Below are 23666 nucleotides of genomic sequence, written 5' to 3'. Positions count from 1 at the left end.
CTACATTCATGCATCTCCTCATACATACCGACTGAGAAATTCTGAGAATACTGAGAAATTCTGACTTAAAAGTCCGCGACACTAATCACGGGACAACAGCTCGATACAATGAAGTCAGCCAATGCCAGGTAGTTATTGCGACTTTGATTTTCATATTTTCTTTGTATAAAAAGATGCTTCATTTCTGTTGAGATATTTAACATATGATGCTGAAATAGAGTGAATATTTATTTATATATTTGCTTTTAAAAAGTTAACACAGTAGCTCCTATAGATGAATGTGTGGAAAATTGATGTCCGACAGAATTAAAAATGAATTGAAGATATTAGAACGGAATGTAAGGTTGAGTTATGGATTTTAGAAAAGACCGAGAAAATTTATTTGAGGTGATTTGGACATGTGGAGCAAATGGATAACGAGAGCATGACTAGTAGAGTATTTTCGACAAATCGCTCACTCCTTTGAAGAACGTCATAAAAAATTGACAATTTTCAGTTGTACATATTTTCGGAATGCCCAGAAAATGTACTATATCCCAGCAAATGCGGCATTTTTTTAACTTAGTATCTACCCGCTACAGGGCAGAAAGTGTTGTTTTTGCATTTTGAAGCTAAGTCATAGTTTAATTAATTTTTTAAATATACTAAATATTTTTCAAATGCAGAAAAAACCTTCAGGTTTTACCTTAAAAGATCGGTTGCACAGTAAAAAGATCAAAAAGTGGCTTAATATTTATTTTTATTACATTGTATAATATTTTTAAACTTTACAAATGTTCAATTAAAAAATGAAGTTTTTTGATTTTTAACATTTTTGAAAGGAGTGCGCTAAATGTGAATGAGAGAATAGAACAAGCATGGCCAAGAAAGATTAAAAACGTGACTAAATTAATAAAAAAACGAAGTCTGGTTGTGTCAAAACCAACAAAATAGTATGACTAGATGTGTAGGCGATGTAGCTACACCGTCGAGTTGGCAGCGCTGACGTCAGCAGGACGGACGCTTAACGAGACGAATTGGAACGTAGATTTCCGAGCGAAACCGACACTGGAACGGGCCGACTTCAAAACGAAGAGAGTTGGATAAAACAGACGTTTTTATTGCGACTTTCATTTCACTTCTTTAAATTATATATAGATTATAAAGTATTTTGTAATTATCTGATTCCAGTGTTATCGCATTTATATAAATAAAAGGACTAACTGTAAGTACAGCATTCTTTAATTTCATTCTGGTACCTCTTCTTTGTATTAAAAATACGGCCACCCAGCTTGATCACAAAACGCGGCACAATGTCGCCAAACCCAAAAATAGCAATTCGCTATAGATATATGGGTGTAGAGGAAGCTAGGAGTGTGTGTCAGAACAGAGAAAAGGGCGTAGCGTTCCATCCTCTCCTCCTACCCCTGCATTAAAATAGTGTGAAATTAATATAGTACCTTTGACATTTTTTTCAAGGAGATTGTCCATGACTGGATCGATGTAGCTGGTGACATCTTGGAAGAGAACGGGCAGCCCGTACTTGATGGCCATCTCTAGATGCTTCAGGAAGTCCGAGTCGTTGAAGGTCAAAATCTACGAAGGATGACCAAATTGTCACAAACCCTTATATTAGCTATATGTTGATTTTTACAATTATTGATTATTGTTGTGAGTAATGCATTTTTAAATAGTGTTACCGTTCACAACGTTACTAGGTGTGTCCAAATCCTTGTTTACAAATCTGGGTTTCATGACGTTTTGGTCAAATTATAAGCTGCATAAAAATAGGATATGGATCCATATCCCTGTATGTTGAGATGTTGAAACTTGGTCACAACTGTCATCAAGAAAAGGCGATTCAGTTGGCTTGGCCATGTACTCCGCATGCCTCCTGAGAGCCGCCATCAAGCTTGCCTCTTTTACAAGGCATCAGGTTCGCGCCGCCCAGGACGACCACTGCTGACAATTCGTCTGCAGTTCTCGTCAGAACTTCGAAACGCGGATCTGACTTGGGAGGATGTAAGGGAGCTGGCAGCCGACAGAAAAGCCTGGAGACAGTTTGTGGACTCCATATGCTCAACCTAGGGATCGGATATGGTTAATTAATGAGATGTTGAAATGTAAAAATAACTGTTACAGTGGAGAAACCCAGATTTATGAACGAGGATTTAGACTTGAGAAATGAGGATATCGAAGTGCATAACCGGAAACACATCAAGAAACCGAATAAGGAACACGGAAATTGGGAAAATGTGTAGTACAGAGGATATAAATAGTCAGATGACGAAGACAGCAATGACGATTCTGGAATGCCCATGTCTGAGTGCAAGAAAATAGACTGGCCCGAATTGCTCTTCAAGAGAACGCAGACAGAAGAAGACCAACTAGAAGACCTCCAAAGCGATGGCTTCAGAGCTGGCAGCCCGCGTCACAAGGTATGGATAACGGAACAGACAGATCCTTGGAACTATAAGAAGGAAGAAGAATAAGGATTTGGAGACACCAAACGTTATGAATAAAATAATATGATCAAATTATAATGCTAGATATATGCAAGATCCGAACCATATTTAACCTTTTAACCGCGTTCACTTTTTTCCTGAGAGACGCCCGTGCGCGGCGGTATTTCGCCGTTTTTTAAATGATTACTTTTATCATGTATTTAGTTAAGAAACGATTGATTTTCCTAAACAAAAACGTTCAATGGGATTCATTGTACCTTTTTGGTACTCTATAATACACTCGTGTCACATTATTCTTGAAATATATCGTAATATAAACAAATAAGATCGTAACATAAATAAATCAAAGCACGCATCGTGTGTCACTCTTACCCACTGGCGATGCGTAGCGTCGAGAGTGAGACAGATATAGGGCATGATTATGGCGCGGACTAATTACCGACCGCAAGAAAAATGAGGGATCTGTTCTTTTATTTATCCTTGTGATGTTACAAATTATTAGTCAGATATTTCAACAGATGTCATAAGGCCAAGGATTGACGTATTATTTTATCCAAAGTTCCACACCATGAAAAAATCCCTCCAAGTTGAACTGAGGTTCGAAACTTGGAGTAAAGTGAAAACACAAACGGTTATGTCAGCCGCGAACAGGGAATGTTTTGTGAAAACACATACGGTTATGCGAGCCGCGTGGATCCGGTTAATAATATACTTTCCATATAGTTTTGTAAATAAGCATTGTAAAATGTGCCCTCAGCACGGGAAAACTCAGTGCGGGCATATTATGGTAAATTGTACTTTGTAATTGTGTGTACGGTAAAAAAAAAGTACTAATACACAATGCACAATGAAATTTGGCAATGATTTCTTCTGAAGAAGCAATACATTGTTGTTGGGTGGTTTTTTCATCAACCCCGACTCGAATTTGTGTACCAAATTTTGATCTGTACAAAGTTTTTTGGCGTCTCTTGTGCTCTACCAAAAGTAAGCAAATAAAACGCTTATAATCTCTTCTAGTCATATAATCTCTACTAGTCGTAACAATCGGCGGGTATGTATGAGGAGATGCATGAACGTGGAAGAGGCGAAGAATGTTTGCAAAGACAGAGTGGTGTGGCGCTCTATTCTTTCTGCCTACCCCTGCGGGGAAGCGGCGTGATGGTTAGTTAGTTAGTTAGTTTAATCTCTACTAACAGTGTGTAAAAGACGCTTTTAAGCGTTTCCCGCAAACAATGTTTTAATACACGTCTAGTGCTGCACTCACCTTGACGTTATTCTTCTCCTCCTTCTTCTTGATCCAGTTGAGGGCCTGCGTCTGCGGGTCGATGCAGAGCGGGAAGTGCGAGGAGCGGACCGTCAGGATGCCGTTCTGGATGGACAGCTCATCGGGAGGCAGACCTTCAGAATTCCACCTGGAGAACAAATCCTTTCTCAAATCTGGGTTCATCCACTTAGCAGTTATTTATATTGACATATCAACAAATAGATGAAGAAGAGTATAGTCTGGGTATTTACAGGGCTGTCATAGGCTGGTTTGAGCAATCACTTTACACATGTGCAACATTCAACATTCTACATGTGCCCAATCATCAATACGTGAAAATACAAACGAGTGATTTATATTGACACCTTAACATATAGATCAAGAAGAATATGGAAGTCTGGGTATTTACAAGACTTACGACCTGCCATAGGTTTGAATAATCGCTTTATACACGTGTACATTCAACATTACACCAATGACTGACAACCACACTACTCAAAGTTCGGAAGTTGTATCCATTCATCAATTGACAATTTCATTCACATGTGAGTTCTCGGACACATTAGAAAAATTGTAAATAAAATAACTTCTTCTTATTATTATTATTATAGGCATTGCGGCCTGTTTTTAAGAGGGATTAGCCTCCTGCGACGTCGATTCCCAGCTATCGACCCATCTCTTTGGTGGCCCGGGAGTCGTCTACCATGGGGTTGGCCGTACAGTGCGATGTGGGGGAGTCTGGATGGTTCCATTCTCCTCACATGCGCATACCATTGTCTCCTTCGTTGCCTTCCCCACCTAACGACATCTTCGATCTCGCATATTTCCCTGGTCCTGGCATTTCTGATTCTATCTCGAAGACTCTCGCCTGTTATGCTTCTCAGAGTCTTCATTTCAGACACTCTAAGCGCGTAAAATAACTGGTCTACTTAAAAGTATAACAAAATTTTTAAATCATATATAATAAAATACTTAGGTAGCTACCTAGGTATTTTAGATAGATAGATTTTACTAAGTAGTTACATATAGTACCTACATAAAACAGATCTACCACCAGATGTCGCATGCGTCGCACTGAATAAAACAAAAGACATCAAATAGAAAAAATATAATATTCTGAACTGTCAGAATCAGATAGATAGATAGATAGAAAAATATTGTAAAGATTAATTAAGAATAAACTTTAATTATAAACTTTAGTTAAAAAGCAACATATTGTTTATTTTACTATTATACACCCACTTTACATATTATTTACACCCAATTTACAAAGAAAAATATTACCACGTTATACATATTTTCAGGTATCACCTCTCAGAACCCGAAGAAAGAAGAAAGTGAGATGTAGCGTGACTGTGGATGGCGTCTTAGTAGAACAGGTGGAAAATTTTAAATACCTGGGTGCGGACCTGTGTGCTCAGACGGATCTGCGATGCCAAGTGATGGGGCAAGCAAACAAGGCTGCAGCCATGGAAAAATCCTGAGATGAAGATCGGCAGCAAAATCAAGATTTACAAAAATTGTGTCCTACCCATCATGACGTATGGAATCGAAAGTAGAGTGGCCCCCGTTGGCACAAAAAACGCGCTTAGAGTGTCAGAAATGAAAACTCTAAGAAGCGTATCTGGCAAGAGTCTTCGAGATAGAATAAGAAACGCCAGGATCAGGGAAATATGCGAAATCAACGATGTCGTTAGGTGGGGAAGGCAACGAAGAAGACAATGGTATGCGCATGTGAGGAGAATGGAACCATCCAGACTCCCCCACATCGCACTGTACGGCCAACCACATGGTAGACGACTCCCGGGCAGACCACCAAAGAGATGGATCTATAGCTAGAAATCGAAATCGCAGGAGGCTAATCCCTTTTAAAAACAGGCTGTGGCCTGTTTTTAAAAGGCCTTAACCAAGGCCTTAACCAAGAAGAAGAAGAAGAAGATAGAATCAGGTAGAATCTTACACACATTTCATAAAAGTCTTTGATAAATGCTTAAACAAGCTTACTCAACTTGAAAACATGAGTAATATGTTCAATCATGGGTAAAATGGTGAATGTTTATATAAAGTGATCACTTAAATCATCTTACAGTAAAAATGCATTGTTAGTTTTTTTCATCTCACTCTCACTGTTTCTAACAACTGGTAGAAGAGAGTGTTTCATGCCATGGATCCCGAAACAGCAAAGGCAGGCTCTCCAAATTCAGCGCACTAGGCGTGAGAGCATTCCGTGCCATCGGTCTCGCAACAGCAAAGGCACGCCGCGCTTACCCGCTTATCTCGACGTCGTCCGTCAGGTTGGCCTCGACGCGGTAGGGCGCGGAGAGCGGGATCTGGCGGCGCCGCAGGTCGGCGCACCAGTCCTCGTAGACCATGCGCATGCGGAACTCGTAGGAGAAGGGGCCCGTGTAGGTGAGGAAGGCGGCCGACACCAGGCAGCTGCCCACCAGCCGCGTGCGCTCCTCGTGCAGCCCCTCCAGCTCCGCCATCCATCTGCCCAGAGAGAGAGAGAGAGAGAGCATTACTCTTATTCAAATTTATTTATTTATTTAAACTTTCAATTTATTTTATTTATAGATAATATAATAATAATAAATAATAAAACCCTTATCCGCACCCCAATGGTGCATAGGGCACTGTGTCATATAAACGCAGTGTTATCTTGATCGTTGATACATGAAGGAAAGGTGATCAGCCCTCCGCTTCAGGTACCAGTCCATGGTAATTTTGAATAAATATTACAGTGAAAAAATCACTTATATTTATTTTACCCCCCTTGAGAATCGAACCCGGGACCTCCAGAATGGTAGCCGAGCGTGCTGACCATTACACTACGGAGGCGGACAAAAGATATAGATAATATACACATTACAAACTTAAATTTAAATCGTTTACATTAACAAAAATAGAAAATAAGCAAGAATACTATTGCTAAAGGTGTAGAAGAATCCAACTTCGGAAAACTCCTTCAGACACATTGAACAGATCAATATCCAATGAGATATTGTTCAACATAGCGGTAGCTCTTCCTACGTATAAGGTACAAAATTCAAGACTCTACCAGATTGGTTGAGTCTTGAATTTAGAAAGAGAAAGAGAATGTGTCTGACCTGATGCTCTCGGAGCCGAGCCCGCCCATGAGCTTGTCGGCCGCCACCAGCCGCCTCATCATGAGGTCGGTCTCCTCCTGCAGGGCGAGGCGCGCCCGCATGGCGTCCTCGTACTTCTCGTTGAGTGCGTTGAGCTGCGCCTCGATCTTGGCTATTTGGTTGTTCAGGTTGTTCAGGTAAGCCATGGCCTACAAGCAGTTTGCATTCAATGAAAAATAGATCACTAGACAAATTTTCCACAAGGGCCACAACCCTCATTGATGAAGAACAAGACGGAGAAGAAGAAGATTTTTTTTTAGCTATTTAACTAGGGAAAATTGTTTTACCATGGCACGCCTATTAATCAAAGAAAGAAGAATATGGAAGTTTGGGTATTTGAACGACTTACGACCTATCACAGGCTGGTTTCAGTGATCGCTTTATACGCATGTTACATTCACCATTCCACTCATGATTTACAACCTACAACCTACAACACTATTAGAAGGTATCAATTATGGGATAAATACAACTTCCAAAATTTGAATTGTGTGGTTGTCAATCATGGCAAGAACGATGAATGTTACGATTATGAACTTAAACCAGCCTTTGACTGGTCGTAAGACCAGTAAATACATAGATTTCCTATTTTTCTTTATCTGTGTTGAATTATCAATAAATATATTTCATTTATGTATTCATTTGAAATCAAACACAGATTTTTTGAGTCTACCAAGTTGTATTTTATTAACAAAAATACATATAAATTTTTTTATTGTGACAATTGTTTTGCCTTGTTAGGGCATTATCAAACAAATGACATTCGTTTGATAATGCTCTAACAAGGCGAAACAAAATTAAACGCCAAATCAATAAATAGATATACTTTAGTCGAAAATGTATAAATTTGTTAAAATAATACATACAACATTTTGAGTGTGTGCAGATACTTGTTCACAAAATCTGGATTATCTCCAATTACAGGTGTTATTTTCATATTATTTTTTTACATCTCATCAAAGAATTCCTGTAATTGGAGATAATCCAGATTTTGTGAACAAGTATTTGGACACACTCAAAATGTTGTAAATAAACTATCTGGTCAAATTATAAGCTTAATAATAAAAATGAAAATGGTATTTTCTGGCGTTTCTCATGTGTGTGAATATAATCCAGGATTCGGACCTCACATACTAATATAAGAGTTTCTGCTTAGTAAAAAAGCTTCTTTACATCTCACTAATAGATGTCTCTAGTGAAGTACTAGTGATTCAAGTGACGGTCGTCAGCCCCGTAAATGCCCAGACTTCCATATTCTTCTTCATCTTTGATGAGATGTCAAAAAATAATATGAAAATAATACATAATAAATGCTGAATCTTGGATTATCTTTAATGGTTTAAAATTACTGTTGAAAACGGAAACATCAGAAATTGAACGATTGGCGTAAATTTATAGGCTGAAAAGATAAGAAAACTGATACAAATTTAGCATGGACATCATCTATGTTAAGATATTAATATTCCTGCATTGGTTACTAGAATTTAATATTGGGATAGCACTGACATTGGTCCAGTCAGTCCATCTGCTTGTCAGCTTGCCTTGAATCTTGGCTATCATTCAATGACTGAATGCCAAGATTTTCGTGATGCGTTAGTAGCATCCTTGCCGATTTCCTCATTTTATTTGATTTATTTAGAAATTTGACAGAACATTAAAATAAATACAATAATGAATAACAAATAAATCAGGTAATTGTAATATTCCAATTACAAAATTTCACAAATCGCTCACTCCTTTTAAGAACGTCATAAATCAAAAATAGTCAATTTTCAGCTCTGCATGTTTTCGGAATGCCCAGAAAATGTACTATATCCCAGCAAAAGAGGCATATTTTTAACTTAATATTTACCCGCTACAGGGCAGAAAGTGTTGTTTTTGTATTTTGAAGAAAAGGTATTGTTTTATTATTATTTTAAATAAACTAAATATTTTTCAAATGGAGAAAAAACCTTCAGGTTTTACCTAAAAAGATCTGTTGCACAGTAAAAAGCTCAATCAGTGATTTGATATTTATTTTTAATACATTGTGTTATATTTTTAAACTTTAAAAACGTTCTCCTGAAAAATCAAGTTTTTTGATTTATGACTTCTTGAAAGGAGTGAGCGAAATGTTAAATGAGTTAAAAGTAAACAGCAAGAATAAAATAAAGCGAAAGTTAAGATTTATAGGCAGACTTAATTTAGAGTTTAAGTAAAAATAATAATGAAAAAAAAAAACAGTTATAAGATGTACTAGTTGAGAAGAGCAATAAAGTAAAAATAAGTGCTATAAGGCAACAGCAAAAAAAAACTATTACTACTAACTATATGTAGCTATTCATAAATTGATATTACGTATTGTAGGCGTCTGGCCATGCCATTTGGTGTTGTCAGGTTGACAACACTGAAATATACGAATTCACCACGGAGATTCCCGAGCGGATTCAACAAAAGCGGCCAACCGAAGCGCGGAGACCGAGATTCGCCGCATCGCTTGATTTCTGAAGGACGTATATTTTAGCTTCATGTTTAATTCAAAGTTCCATAATCAATTAGATAAATTATAATAGTTAATATCAATTAAAGTGTAAGAATTTATATCAGTAAACAAACTGTAAGTAAGCATTTCTTTTAAATATCCTATTCTGGCATCCCGTTACAATACACACACACCGGGTCTTCCAAAGTATCAACATATTGATACGTAGCATCAATACATTAATATCTCCTATGTGAACAAACCCAGCGCTGTAAACAAAAATTTGGACACACTTAAAGTATTGTCGTATTTCTCATCTTATCAGGGATATGTAACTTTTTTATTTTAAATTTTATTTATGAAGTACTCACGGCATTGAAATCTCTCTCCAGTTGTTCCACTTTGTCCTGTTTGGGCTTGACGTCCTTGTACACTGCGCAGTAGCCCAAAACTGCGTACACAAACTTCAGCAGCCCGTAGCCCGCTTTGCTCACACTCTCCATGGCGTCCAGCTTCTTGGAAGTCTACAACGCAACATGTCAACAATAATTATGTTAACAAATCCTTATACCTACAAAGAAAATACCTCCCGGGTAAACAACATGCAAATCACCAGTAATACATCATGCGAAAACTATAGGACTGTCGAGGCGCTGTTGAGAGCTGCCCAAGACAAGGACAATTACTCTCAAGTGATAGTCGATGTCTAGGGGACCTGACGTGACACGCACATAGAAGAAGAATAAAACCATAGAACCACAAGTTCAAAAATGCAGTAATGCATCAAAAATATACTAATGTAGGCGATCTAGCTACACCGTCGAGTTGGCAGCGCTGACGGACACGAAACAAGACGAATTCTAACGGAGATTTCCGGGCGGAACCAACACCGAGGCGAGCCGATGGCAAAGGCGGCGAGTGCCACCTACAGCGTTGATAGCATCGGACGTTTTTATTTTGATTTTGATTTTGCTTCTATACTACATAAATTTATAGTATTAAGTATTTTGTAATTATCCTGATTTGAGTGTACGCACTTATATAAATAAAACAACTAACTGTGAGTAAAAACATTCTTTAAATTATTCTGGCATACCCTCATTATACTAAAAACGTGATCCCTTCACGTGATCACTAAACACGGCAACATATGCCCAAAACTCAAACGTAGCAATTCGCTATACTAAGTTTGGTCAAAGAAACTTTGAGTGTTTTGTAAAATAATGGAACTGTTTAAAAAAGAGATACTAATGGTTGGGTAATGAAAGTGAATAGACACAAATGAGATTGGATCATCCAATCGAAGTGCCATGCAGGGGAATATTGGCAGAAAGAGTAGGCTTCGGGTCTGAAAATTCATTGAGTGAAGACGCATAAGAAGAAATATTGTTCAAAATGCCTCCCATTAAGGTGACTGACTTCCACATGTCATCGTAACGTAACACGTTACGATGCGAGCATTCAGGCAGTCAGTACAGCAAGCCGAGCGCTCCATCCATAGTTTCCGATGCTCGATGATGCTCGCCGCGAGCGATGTTATGACGTTATGTTACAACTAAATGCTCCGGTCAGTCTCTATCTTTAGCATACTAGCTTTAGGCCTACTCTCTTCTTTTGTCTCAATCCTGTGGATTGGTCAGCAGCAACAAATGACACCTCCTTCGCCACTCCAGTCTATTTTCCACTTAAGCATAGGGGAAGGCGGGGCTAGTTGTTACGGGGGCAAGTTGTTACATTCCCAATAACTCCCCAACCACTAGGTTCTGTGGCGTACGTATCGCACAGTATTGTCCGCAGAGCTTGATGGAATGTCGCTCCTGCCGGTCGTGCGTAATTCAAATAAAACTGATTATAGTGTATTTCGTATCTGAAAGTAACTTTCGTTAATTGATTTTGAAATTTAATTGTTCTCCAACTACAAGAGGTAAGTTGATTCAAAGTAAATTAGTAAAATTCTACATGTCTCTGCTTACATTAATATAATATATCGAGATAACACTTTCCGTGTTAATGTTTTAACAATTTGTTTTTATTTTGGGTCAGAGGGGCTAGTTACAACAATGTAGGGGCTAGTTGTTACTGTAACAACTAGCCCCACAACTTTTTCCTTTTAGTTCAAATGGCATATTTATATAAAAATATTAAAGCATTTATTATTACTGTTCTAGAATTTATAAAACAATGGTACGGACACATACTGTAACAACTAGCCCCACAACTTTTTCCTTTTAGTTCAAATGGCATATTTATATAAAAATATTAAAGCATTTATTATTACTGTTCTAGAATTTATAAAACAATGGTACGGACACATAAAAAAACCAATATAGGTGAAATTTCCGAGGAGACCTACAAAAAACCTGCAGCTAAAGAAGTAAGAATGAAAATATCTATTCAACTGTAACAACTTACCCCCGTAAGGGGCAAGTTGTTACAGTTTTATGAATTTTTCAAATATGCCATAATTATTTTTGTGGACTTTGTTGGAACATATTTTAATTGTTTTATTATATTTTAATGTATGTACATTAAGATATAATCAATATTATGTGTCTCAATATAAACAGTTACCAGATATTTAGCTTTTTATTTTTTTGTAACAACTAGCCCCCCCTTCCCCTACTTTTATTGCTAGTATAATGATATCGCTAGCAAGTACCTTGAGATGCGCCTTGACGTTCTTAACCTGCGTCTGCGTGATGAGGTTACAGTTCATCTCCTGCAGCTTGCGCAGGAAGGAGGGGTCGCTCATCATGCCCTTGGCCGCCTTCCAGCTCACCTCCTTGAGCCCCCAGATGATGACCACGCACTCGCACACCACCTGCACCGCCTCCGGGGGCGTGGCAAAGGACCTGAACACGGAAACAACCATCGCACACCATCCTCAATCGACAAGGATTAAAATTACTTGTCCACAACATTTTGAGTGTGCGCAAATACTTGTTCACAAAATCTGGATTATCTTCAATTACAGGGGTTATTTTCATGTTATTTTTTGACATCTCATCAAAGATGAAGAAGAATATGGAAGTATGAGCATTTACGGGGCTGACGACCGCTGGGGCTGGTTAAAGTGATCACTTTACATACACATCTACATCTACATCTCACCAATAGATGTCTCTAGTAAAGTTCTAGTGATTCAAGAACAAGGTTTCTAAATTGGTTCATATATATAGAACTTCCAAGAATTTGAGTAGTGTGGTTGTCAATAATGGGTAGAATTGGTGAATGTCACACGTGTGCAAAGTGATCACTTAAACCAGCCTATGACGGTCGTCAGCCCCGTGAATGCCCAGACTTCCATATTCTTCTTCATCTTTGATGAGATGTCGAAAAATAATCTGAAAATTACTTGTATTTTGTACCAAAAATAAATGGCTTTGTTTATTCCTTATTCAAGAATGAGACATGCATCTATTTAGTTTGCAAATCTCTTGCAAGATGTTGTGTCTAACTGTGTGGATGGATACCTGTATATACAATGTATGTTCTTCTTCTACTAACCCGTATTCACACCCAACGGTGAATAGAGCACTGCATTGTATTGAGACAGTGTTATCTTGATCATTAACTACACTAATGCAAGCTGATCAGTCCCGTGGTTTAGGTACCAGTCCAGAGTAATGTTAAACAAATATTTAAGTAAAAAATTATGTGACGATTAGTAAGTAAGTATTTATAAAACTTTCCTGGGAATCTAACCCAGGAACTGAAGCATAAAAACCAAGAGAGTAAACATAATACATTGTCAGCCCCTACGTAAATTACTCTATCTGCAAATCTGTTACTTTACAGGAGAGAAATTAGAAGATTTTTTTTTATTAATCAACGGTTTTATCTGAAATTCTAAACTAGTATTAAAAATTCAAAAACACAATAAAATGAAGTATTAAATCCTTTCAAAACTTTATGCTTTGTCAAAATTAAGTAGTTAGCGTTTTAGGAGTTCAGTTCATTTCTAAAATTTAATGTAGATAGCATCTTATTCGCCTGAAAACTAGGCATAATTTATTTTATACATAATTTTTGTTTGTGTATTGTAGATAACGGTCAGTTCATAGCATACACCAAATATCTCAAAATTGACAAAAATGTAGTTAGAGCACTTTACGTAGGGCACGTTGACATGTAAAAGATCCAAATATCAAGTGGTATCGGAGATCCATCATGGTCAGAATCATGGTGAACTTTATATTATTGTATAAAGTGATGAAATCAACAGTAACCAGTAGGTAAGCCATGTAAATGCCAAAACATCCACATTCACTTTCATTTCCGTAAATTGATTCCTTTGTAATAACACATCTTTAGTATATTTAACAACTCGGAAATGGCTAAAAACGGATATCGAATTCCACTCTGGAGATTCACAAGTCCAAAACCATACTATACTTCTACATATATCCAAAGCCACTAAACTAAATGGGAACATTCCATATGACAATGTCCGCCTCCGTAGCGTAATGGTCAGCACGCTCGGCTACCGTACTGGAGGTCCCGGGTTCGATTCCCAGGGGGGTCAAATAAATATAAGTGATTTTTTCACTCTTATATTTATTCAATATTACCTTGGACTGGTACTGGTACCGGAAGCGGAGGGCTGATCACCTTTCCTTCATGTGTTAACGATCGAGATAACACTGCGTTTATATGATGCAGTGCCCTATGCACCATTGGGGTGCGGATAAGGGTTTGAATGAATGAATGAATTTATTTATTGATCGGCTAATGCCTTTAACATAATACAAATATACAGTATCTAATATAAAAATACACTAATGAATACACTAATAGAGAAAAAAAAAAGTCTTAAACATAAAATATTAATAAAATAACAAATAGTAAGCACTGGTAAATACACGTCTCCTTCACACACTATCTGCAAGCAGCGAGAGAAAGTGAAACACAACATTTAAATTTATCCATTATAACGTGGAGAAGAAATGCTGAGAAAGTACAGACTTCAAGGTGGATAACAATATATCAAATAAATCTATACTTTTAAAAGCATTGGCTAACATGTGAATCCGCGGAATCGAAGAGAACATGGCATAGTTTGCGTTATGTACAAATACTGCGAATATAGATTTTTGCCTAGTACCTCTTGGACGCACGCTAAGCTTTATTTAATTTAGGAGATCAGGGCTGTCCAAATAATTGTTAAGAATTTTATATAACAGGACCAAATCAGTAATTACCCTTCTATCACTAAGATTTATTAATTTTTGCCGCTTCATTATGCAATTATAATCTAACTCAACAATGAGTATATTTAGTTTAAAATGAATATATCTAAGGAACTTGTGTTGTACTCTCTCTACGCTGTCAGCGTGTATAGCATAATGAGGAGACCAGACTGTGGAGCCGTATTCCAACTGACTTCTAATAAATATACATTATGCAAAAAAATCTCCGCCTCCGTAGTGTAATGGTCAGCACGCTCGGCTACCGTTCTGGAGGTCCCGGGTTCAATTCCCAAGGGGGGTAAAATAAATATAAGTGATTTTTTCACTGTCATATTTATTCAATATTACCCTGGACTGGCACCTGAAGCGGAGGGCTGATCACCTTTCCTTCATGTGTAAACGATCAAGATAACACTGCGTTTATATGACGCAGTGCCCTATGAACCATTGGGGTGCAGATAAGGGTTTTTTTATTATTATTATTATAAAAAAAATATAGATTCTGGGAAGAAATGTGGACAATTTGGAAGTCTTTGTTTCAAAGCAACACAAACTGTTCCAAATTAGCACCTACCTGATCTCAGTGATGTCCGACTTGTCCAGGTCCTCCAGCGCCAGTCTGGCGGCTTCCAGAGCCGGCAAGGCGGAAGACAGAGCTTCCTCGGCGTCCGCCTTCTCCACGGATATAATCTTGTTCTGCTCCTCTATTTCTTTACTCTTCTCCGAAGCCACCGACTTCTTCTCCAAAGCCACTTCCGTAGCTGCAAGCGGAGAATACGACAGGAAATCAAAATGAATCCCTTTCAAATTAAGTGTGATCCTGTCAAATTATCTGTAAAGATGGCTGCTACCGCCAAAATCGGAAAGCAGTGGACTTCCATATTACCTTTGGATATTATAGGTGTCTGTTGAGATCAAACATCAATTATTGAATTATGTTTTGAAACTTGTTTACCTGCAATGGTCTTGGATCCCTTTCATATGTAGGTACAACCCAAAGATTTGGGACTATGACTGATTATAGATTGGTAAAGGGATCCAAGACCATTGCATATATACAAGTTCCGTATATTAATGCAATATGGATGTTCAGTATACAAGTGCATATCGCTCACTCCTTTCAAGAAAGTCATAAATCAAAAAACATCAATTTTCAGTTGTGCATGTTTTCGGAATGCCCAGGAAATGTACTTTATCCCAGCAAAAGCGGCATATTTAAAACCTAATATTTATCCGCTACAGGGCAGAAAGTGTTGTTTTTGCATTTATAAGAAAAGGTATTGTTTAATTATTTTTTAACTATACTAAATATTTTTTAATTGGAAAAAAACCTTCAGGTTTTACCGAAAAATATCTGTTGCACAGTAAAAAGTTCAATAAGTGGCTTGATATTTATTTTTAATACATTGTATCATATTTTTAAACTTTAAAAACGTTCTCCTGAAAAATCGAGTGTTTTGATTTATGACATTCTTGAAAGGAGTGAGCGATATATCAAGTTCCAAAAATTAATGTAATGTGGATTTTCAAAAGTATAAAGCGATACACAAGTGTATAAAGCGATCAATTAATTAAACCAGCCTTGGGATATGATATGATGAAGCTGAAAACATGAAAAAATCACCGACTCACACTCGAAAACGAGCGAGATAACCACCTTGGTTGGCTGCCCGCAAGCTACTGCTGACGCACTAGGTTCATTACTAGAAAAACAAATGAGAACTGAGATGGCATATCTTGCGTACCAATAAAACCATATAAAGTTAGAGCAAGATGTGAATAGTGTCGCATAGCGGTTTTTTTAGCATGAATATACCTACGTCACTCATTGGCACACGTTTGATCGTATTGTACAATTTTTCAGAATTCCCAGAAAATATCTTTATAATGTGTCTGATGAGTGGTAATTGTTTTTATTTTTTCATTCAATTTGTAAATGTATTATGGAGGAATACCTAAAACCCGATCTTATTATTTATTACATTTATCGAGATATACATTATTGGAAAACCAACAGAATATTTACAAAATATAATAAAATTTAAAAAAATTACATTCCAGTTACAGTTTTTCACTTAAGTAATCTAAAAATGCCTCTAAAAATGTCTGCCTCCGTAGTGTAATGGCCAGCACGCTCGGCTACCATTCTGGAGGTCCCGGGTTCGATTCCCAGGGGGTTCAAATAAATATTTGTGATTTTTTCACTGTAATATTTATTCAACATTACTCTGGACTGGTACCTGAAGCGGAGGGTTGATCACCTTTCCTTCGTGTGCAAACGATCAAGATAACACTGTGTTCATATGAAGCAGTGCCCTATGCACCATTGGGGTGCGGATAAGGGTTTTATTATTATTTTTATTAATCTAAAAATAAAAATAAACTGTCATGTAGATGAAAGTTTAACTATATAATAAACTTACATCAACCCTTTCCGGTCCTATGTCGAATGTCATTTGACATTTTTTTCTTCATCAGTTTAGTGTTAAAATACAAGCAAACATATTTTTTCTCACTCGTATCTAGTATGCGGTAAACTAGAATGAGGATTCACATAATTTTATACACACTACAATGTGTAACTTTCTACCCGAGAATGATACAAAAGGTTTGTTTTGGGGGCTGGCTCGGTATCCGTCACTCGGATTTCCGGCTACCGGCATCAGTTACACTCGACCCGAGTGCATGTGAGCGGCAGTGATGACGATTCCATCCACAATAGCCCACGTGGATGGAAAAATGTTACACTCAAGGAAAAATTCCTGGTGGTAGGAAAGAAACCCGATACATTTGCGTCACTTACGAGAGAAAGCCCAGCCTTTGCATCGGTCACTGTTTTCACCGATATCATACATTAGATGTCTGTAAATGAAATAATAAGAGACAAGATTGTATACAAGTGTAGTTTTATTAAAAAAAACTTGGACGTATTGTTTTACTCTGTAATGCTGTAAATCTTTTGTGGACCTGATGGAATTTTTTTTTTTTTTTATGGACCGGAAAGGGTTAAATGTTTTTATCAAATAATAGAACCTTTCTTTATCAAATAGTCAAATAGACATCAACAATATTTGTCTTAAACGTATTAAAAGAAACATTATTATTGTCTATTTCATCAAGCATTACATTGAACATACCGCGGGCTCGATTTAAAAATGAATTTTGGTAGGACTTGGTGTGCATTTTAAAGTTATTGCAAGCAATGTCACACATCACCGAAAAAGAAAGGAAAATATTGATACATATCGCTCACTCCTTTCAACAACATCATATATCAACAAAAAAATTATTTTTCAGATCATTTTAAAGTTTATAAATAAAATTATTGCATTGCATTATTGCATGGGGAGGCTCATACAACAACATACTGAACTCAGTGAAAATAGTACAGAAAACCATGATTAAAGTTATTTTGAAAAAAAAACATATATCCAATAAAATTATTATTTAAAAAATTTCAAGTCCCAAATATAGAATCCATTTATAAAAAAAACGCAATTTTTCAAATACTAAAGGGTGACAACTACTTAAATTTAACAAAAAATTTATCATCGAGATTCTCAAACGATTTTTCTACTCCAAAATGCGACACCGAGCAATTTCAGCAAAACTTTAAATATTTGGCAATCAAACATTTCAATAAACTCCCTAAAGAAATTAAAAAAATAGATGATATAAAAATACTTAAGAAAAAAGCTCTATACATTTAAATCTTGAAAAAATATATAAATAAAAACTATAATATCTTTTATTATGTAACATTAAACCACGAGTGTAAGTCCCTCTTCAAGCACAAGAGCACAGTCTCTTTTATGGAGAGGCACAGCAATCGAAATATAAAAGTTCTCCATATGTATAAATGATTCAAATGTATTATGTTATAAATAAAAATGTAAATATATTAAATGAATAAAAAAAAAAGAATAAAAAATTCAATGTATTAAAAATAAATATCAAGCCACTTATTTAACTTTTTACTGTGCAACAGATCTTTTTAGGTAAAACCTGATTGTTTTTCCTCCATTTAAAAAATATTTAGTTTGTTTAAAAAAATAATTAAACAATACCTTTTCTTCAAAATGCAAAAACAACACTTTCTGCCCTGTAGCGGGTAAATATTAAGTTTAAAATATGCCTTTTTTGCTGGGATATAGTACATTTTCTGGGCATTCCGAAAACGTGCACAACTAAAAATTGTCGATTTTTGATTTATGACGTTGTTGAAAGGAGTGAGCGATATATCATCCGTAGGGTGACTGATAATAATAAGTTGTTACCTTTGGATATCTCAACTAGTAGTTTTTCACAGTTTTCAGTCTGTTCCGCGACTATGACCTTCTGCACCTCCAGCTTCTCGTTGAGGCTGACCAGCTCTACATTGGCCTCCGCAATCTTGGACAGACCGCCCTCCAGACGCTCGCACTGAAAATTCACACAACTTTGTGACACCACTCAAATGACCAACTCAACTTTTAATGAAAAATTTAATATCATATTTTCATCTCATGTCCTAGTTTGTAAAATAATTCTGGAAGAACCTTACATACATTTGATGAAAGTCTCAGAAGGTGTTAATTGAATAATAAATACAACATCCAAAATTCGCACAGAATGGTTGTCAATCATGGGAAGAACAAGAAATATTCTTGTGTATTATCACATTGCTTGCGGGAAACGCTTTAAAGCGTCTTTTACATACTGTTGGTAGAGAGTGGGAGACGCTTATATGCGTTCTATTTGCCTACTTTTAGTAGGGCCCGAGAGAGGTCAAAAAACATTGCACAGATGGGAATTGGGTTTGCGATTGCTTGTAATTATTATTTAACTTAACTTAACTTATAACCCTTGTCCGCACCCAATGGTGCATAGGTAAAGTGACCATACGTCCCGTTTTGAACGGGACCGTCCCGTTTTTGGATAGTCTGTCCCGTTGTCCCCAAGTAAAGTTTCGGGACGTCGAAATGTCCCGTTTTCAAAAAAGAGCAACGCACGGTAACAATAAAAAAGTGCAAAAAATCTGCGGTAGTTTGTAGTATATTTTTATAAAACTTTAGAGTAATCATTGAATATGTTTTATGCTTGTCCGGAACATATGGTATACTCCCGAAGAAAGAGTATTTTCACAGACGAATAAGTTGTGAACGACAGAAAAAACACAATTACAAGTCGGAGTACTTAAAGCGATGTTAAGATAAATTTAAAGTTAAGATAAATTTTAAAAAAATCCTGCCATGAATTCCATTCTTATTAAAAAAAAACCCACTTATACTTAAGAAAATTTGTTCATCAGAAAAATATAAAACAACATAATTTTTTCATATTTATATTATCTGTTATTTTCTTTATCAACATTCCTTTTCTTCTTATTATATTCATAAAAACTATGAAAAATCACGTGTTTTCTTGAATATACATACTATTACGTAAAAATTGGTAGATGTCCCGTTTTGAAGATAAAAATAAATGGTCACATTATGCATAGGGCACTGCATCGAATTGACGCAGTGTTATCTTGATCATTACTTACACGAAGGCAAGGTGATCACTCTTGCGCTTCAGGAACTGGTCCAGGGTAATATTAAATAAATATTACAGTGTAAAATCCCTATTATTTATTTTCACCCCCCTCTGGGAATCGAACCCGGGACCTCCAGCACGGTAGCTAAACACGCTGACCATTACACCACGGAGGCGGACAGGCGTGTAATTATTACACAACAAAAATTAGTATAGTAATTAGGGTCGGAGTTGATGAAAAAACCGCCCAAAATAATGTGTCAAGCGATCACTCAAACCAGCCTACGACAAGCCGTGAGCCCTGTAAATTCCCAGACTTTCATATTCTTCTCATCTATGTTGTGATGTCTTCTTCTTCTTCTTCTTTTAGGACTAGGTCCTGTCATTTTCGGGTCGGTCCTGGGAGGTGGAAGACCAGCTATCCTTCCATCGTTTAGGTGGTCTTCCTGGGGGTCTGATCCCGCCTATGCTGCTGTCCGCTGCCACCCTCACCACTCGATCCGAACTCGCTCTTCTCACATGATCTCTCCAGAAATGTCTTCTTTCTCTTCCCCATCGCACAACATCTTCAACATCGCAGATTTTTCTTATATCTGAGTTTCTTACTCTGTCGCGAAGTGTTAGGCCTGCAATGGGTCGTAGAGTCTTCATTTCGGATGTCCTAAGAAGGCTTTTTGTTGTGATGTCAATATAACAAAAAGTGTACTTGGAATGGCACTCTAATAAAAACGTGGGTTCGTTACCAGGGCAACAATATAGTTGTCCTTTTCTTCCAAGAGCTTGACGTAGCAGGTTATGAAGTCGATGTAGTGTTTGGGCGTCACGTAGTTCATCCTCCTCAGCTGCAGCTTGAAGTCCAGCGTGTAGCTGGTCACCGAGGAGTGCACGTGCACCACGTGCTCCACGATGCTGCGCATCAGGCGCTCCGGAATGTACGCCACCTGCGGGGCACGGGACATGAGGAACTTTAGATGAAACATCAAACTTGCGAATAAAAACGAATGTGTGGCAAAACATTGTATGATATAAGTTAGAGTGGCGTTGTACAAAAGAATGCAAGGCTAGGATAGGCATTTGGTATTGAATTGTAGTTCTTCTTCTTCTTCAAACTCTCATCCGCACCTGATGGTGCATAGGGCACTGCATCATATAAATGCAGTATTATCTTGATCGTTAACACACAAAGGAAAGGTGATTAGCCCTCCGCTTCAGGTACCAGTCCAGGGTAATATTGAATAAATATCAGAGCAAAAAAATCATATTTCCATGGAAGCCTAGCTAGCGGTGGAAGCCATGCAAGCAAAACATGGAACTGGCAAAGGAAGGATGAAAGCAGAGTGAACGCTGTTGAAATGCGCTCCCTCAGACGAATGTGTGGAAAATCATTGTATGACAGAATTAAAAACGAAGATATAAGAAAGGAATGTAAGGCTGAACGAGGAATAATTGAAAAGATTAGGAAGAGTTCTTTGCAGTGGTATGGACATGTGGAGCGAATGGATAGCGAGAGAATGACTAAGAAAATATATGTGGCAAATGTGAGAGAGAAAACAGAACGACGACGACCGAAAAAGACTTGGCACGATCAGATCAATCAGAACCTAAAATCTGGTGGTGTCAAAAGTCTGCGTAATCGGAGTGCATGTATGACTAGATGTATGGATGTGAAGGAGGCGAGGAGTGTATGTCAGGACAGAAGAGTGTGGCGTTCCATCCTCTCTGCCTACCCCTGCGGAGAAACGGCGTGATGGTAGTAGTAGTAGTAAAAAAATCACTTATATTTATTTGACCCCTCCTCTGGGAATCGAACCCGGGACATCCAGTACGGTACCCGAGTGACACTACGAAGGCGGACAACTGTAGTTAGGTTATTTAAATTGTAAAAGCACAGTCAAGTGCTTTACTGGAGGCCTAGAACAGGACACAGAAGCTTGGGTAGGCCCCAGACAAGATGGTCCCAAGAGGGAATACTGGACTCAAGAAGAAGTAAGTATATTGCAGAATGTGTCGTACGTCGGACAGGAAGATGTTGGCCACGGCGTGGAGGGCCTGCCTGGGCCAGGGGTAGATCCAGTCGATGGTGGTGTTGTTGACGAGGCCGGGGAAGGAGCGGCAGCGGTTGCGCAGCAGGTCGCCGGCGGGGGACATGGACAGCACCACGTGCAGGTTGCTGGCGCACTCGTTGCAGAAGTAGTTCCATATCGCGTCCCTGCAACGCCACTCAGCTTAGCTTATAAAGAAGGTCAAGGTAAAAATTCGCTTTCTCGGCAGAGAGCTGCAAAATACTCATTTACTAACACTGTGAGGAGGTATTTTTTTCGATAAATTCTGCAACAATGTGGAAAACCATGTAATCTGCTCGCACTAAATCAGGTTGGGCATATGAAAAGCTATATCTTTGAACTAAAGGTCTAAAAATGATTATTTTATTACACAATCAACATTTTGTTATTGAAATTTATACCAAGCTTTACAAAATGCCATCATTTAAAGCAATCAGCAAGTATTTTAATAAATTTTTTCTTTATTTGTATAAGCGGCTAGACTCTGTAATGAACTACCTCTACACGTAAAAAATGCACCTTCTATTTTAACCTTCAAAAAATGCCTGAAACATCATTATCTTACCTTAGAACCCTAACTGTCCATCTCCTCTTTCCCTGACCCCTCCTCTCTTCCTTAAACTTGCTACCTGATTCCCTTTTCCCATGCCTTCCTTACTCTATCGTCATTTTGTTTTTCTATTCACGTTACCCTGTTTAAATTCTTAATTTGTAATTGTGCTCTCTTATGTTTCTTTGTTTTTCTTTTTTCTTATCCTTGTCTTAACCTGTTCAAGCATTATCTCCCCGCTAATTTCTAACAGACATCAAAAGGCACAAGCCTAGATCGTTCACACTAGTCTGTTCTGTCTGTCTGGTTGGTAGGAAGATATTGCTTTATAGCAATAAGCCCGCCAATGTACACACATATTGTACAAAAAAGTTCAAATAAATAAGAAAAGAATGAAAGAATATCCACGAAAACTCAAAAAACACGACATCGGGACAGAAACTATATCCGAAAGTTACTTAACAAGTTCTAAAACAAAATATTACCAATAATATTCATCAACAGTACAATTTGTAGCCGTCCGGCCACGCCATTTGGTGTTGTCAGGTTGACAACACTGAATTATACTGCTACTGTCAGGTTGACAACACTGAGCGGATTCAACAAAAGCAGCCAACCGGAGCGCGGGGGCGAGAATCGCCTGCCATCGCTTGATTGTTAAAGAACGTATATTTTAGCTTCATATTTCATTCAAAGTTCAATAATCAATTAGATAAATTATAATAAGTTAATATCAAATCGTGTAAGAATTTTATATCAATAAACAAACTGTAAGTACGCATTTCTTTTAAATATCCTGCTCTGGCATCCCGTCAATCACACAAATGGACATCCATAAATTGTACTAATTGTACTGAAATAGGTATAATTCATTTGCGCTGTGAAAGATTTTGTTGTATTTTTTTAAATCCTCGTATATCTTCAATATATAAAAGTAATAATTGGCAAAGAAGGTACATTTTTGGACGTAACGAAAAGTAATACTTTATATATAAATTGACCTGTAAATACGGAAACTTATAAATACAGGCG

General features: G+C 37.4%; 1 protein-coding gene across 1 annotated transcript in view; it reads right to left on the bottom strand.

The window, feature by feature from the left end:
- The window catches only part of Dhc98D (Dynein heavy chain at 89D), a gene marked incomplete at its 5' end in the record, with an annotated part of 155605 nt that overhangs the window by 29789 nt on the left and 102150 nt on the right, over positions 1-23666 (bottom strand). Inside the window, 10 exons of the mRNA XM_088275208.1 lie at positions 1440-1575; positions 3709-3856; positions 5977-6198; positions 6816-7003; positions 9687-9839; positions 11975-12167; positions 15079-15265; positions 18782-18926; positions 20765-20962; positions 22035-22230. Coding sequence (XP_088131334.1) covers positions 1440-1575; positions 3709-3856; positions 5977-6198; positions 6816-7003; positions 9687-9839; positions 11975-12167; positions 15079-15265; positions 18782-18926; positions 20765-20962; positions 22035-22230 — 1766 coding nt within the window. The remainder of the gene's footprint in view (positions 1-1439; positions 1576-3708; positions 3857-5976; positions 6199-6815; positions 7004-9686; positions 9840-11974; positions 12168-15078; positions 15266-18781; positions 18927-20764; positions 20963-22034; positions 22231-23666) is intronic.

Source organism: Brachycentrus maculatus, unplaced genomic scaffold (assembly GCF_059751285.1).
Source record: "Brachycentrus maculatus isolate JH-2025_06_01 unplaced genomic scaffold, ASM5975128v1 h1tg000817l, whole genome shotgun sequence".
NCBI classification, from domain to species: domain Eukaryota; kingdom Metazoa; phylum Arthropoda; class Insecta; order Trichoptera; family Brachycentridae; genus Brachycentrus; species Brachycentrus maculatus.
This window is presented reverse-complemented; position numbering and strand designations above follow the sequence as displayed.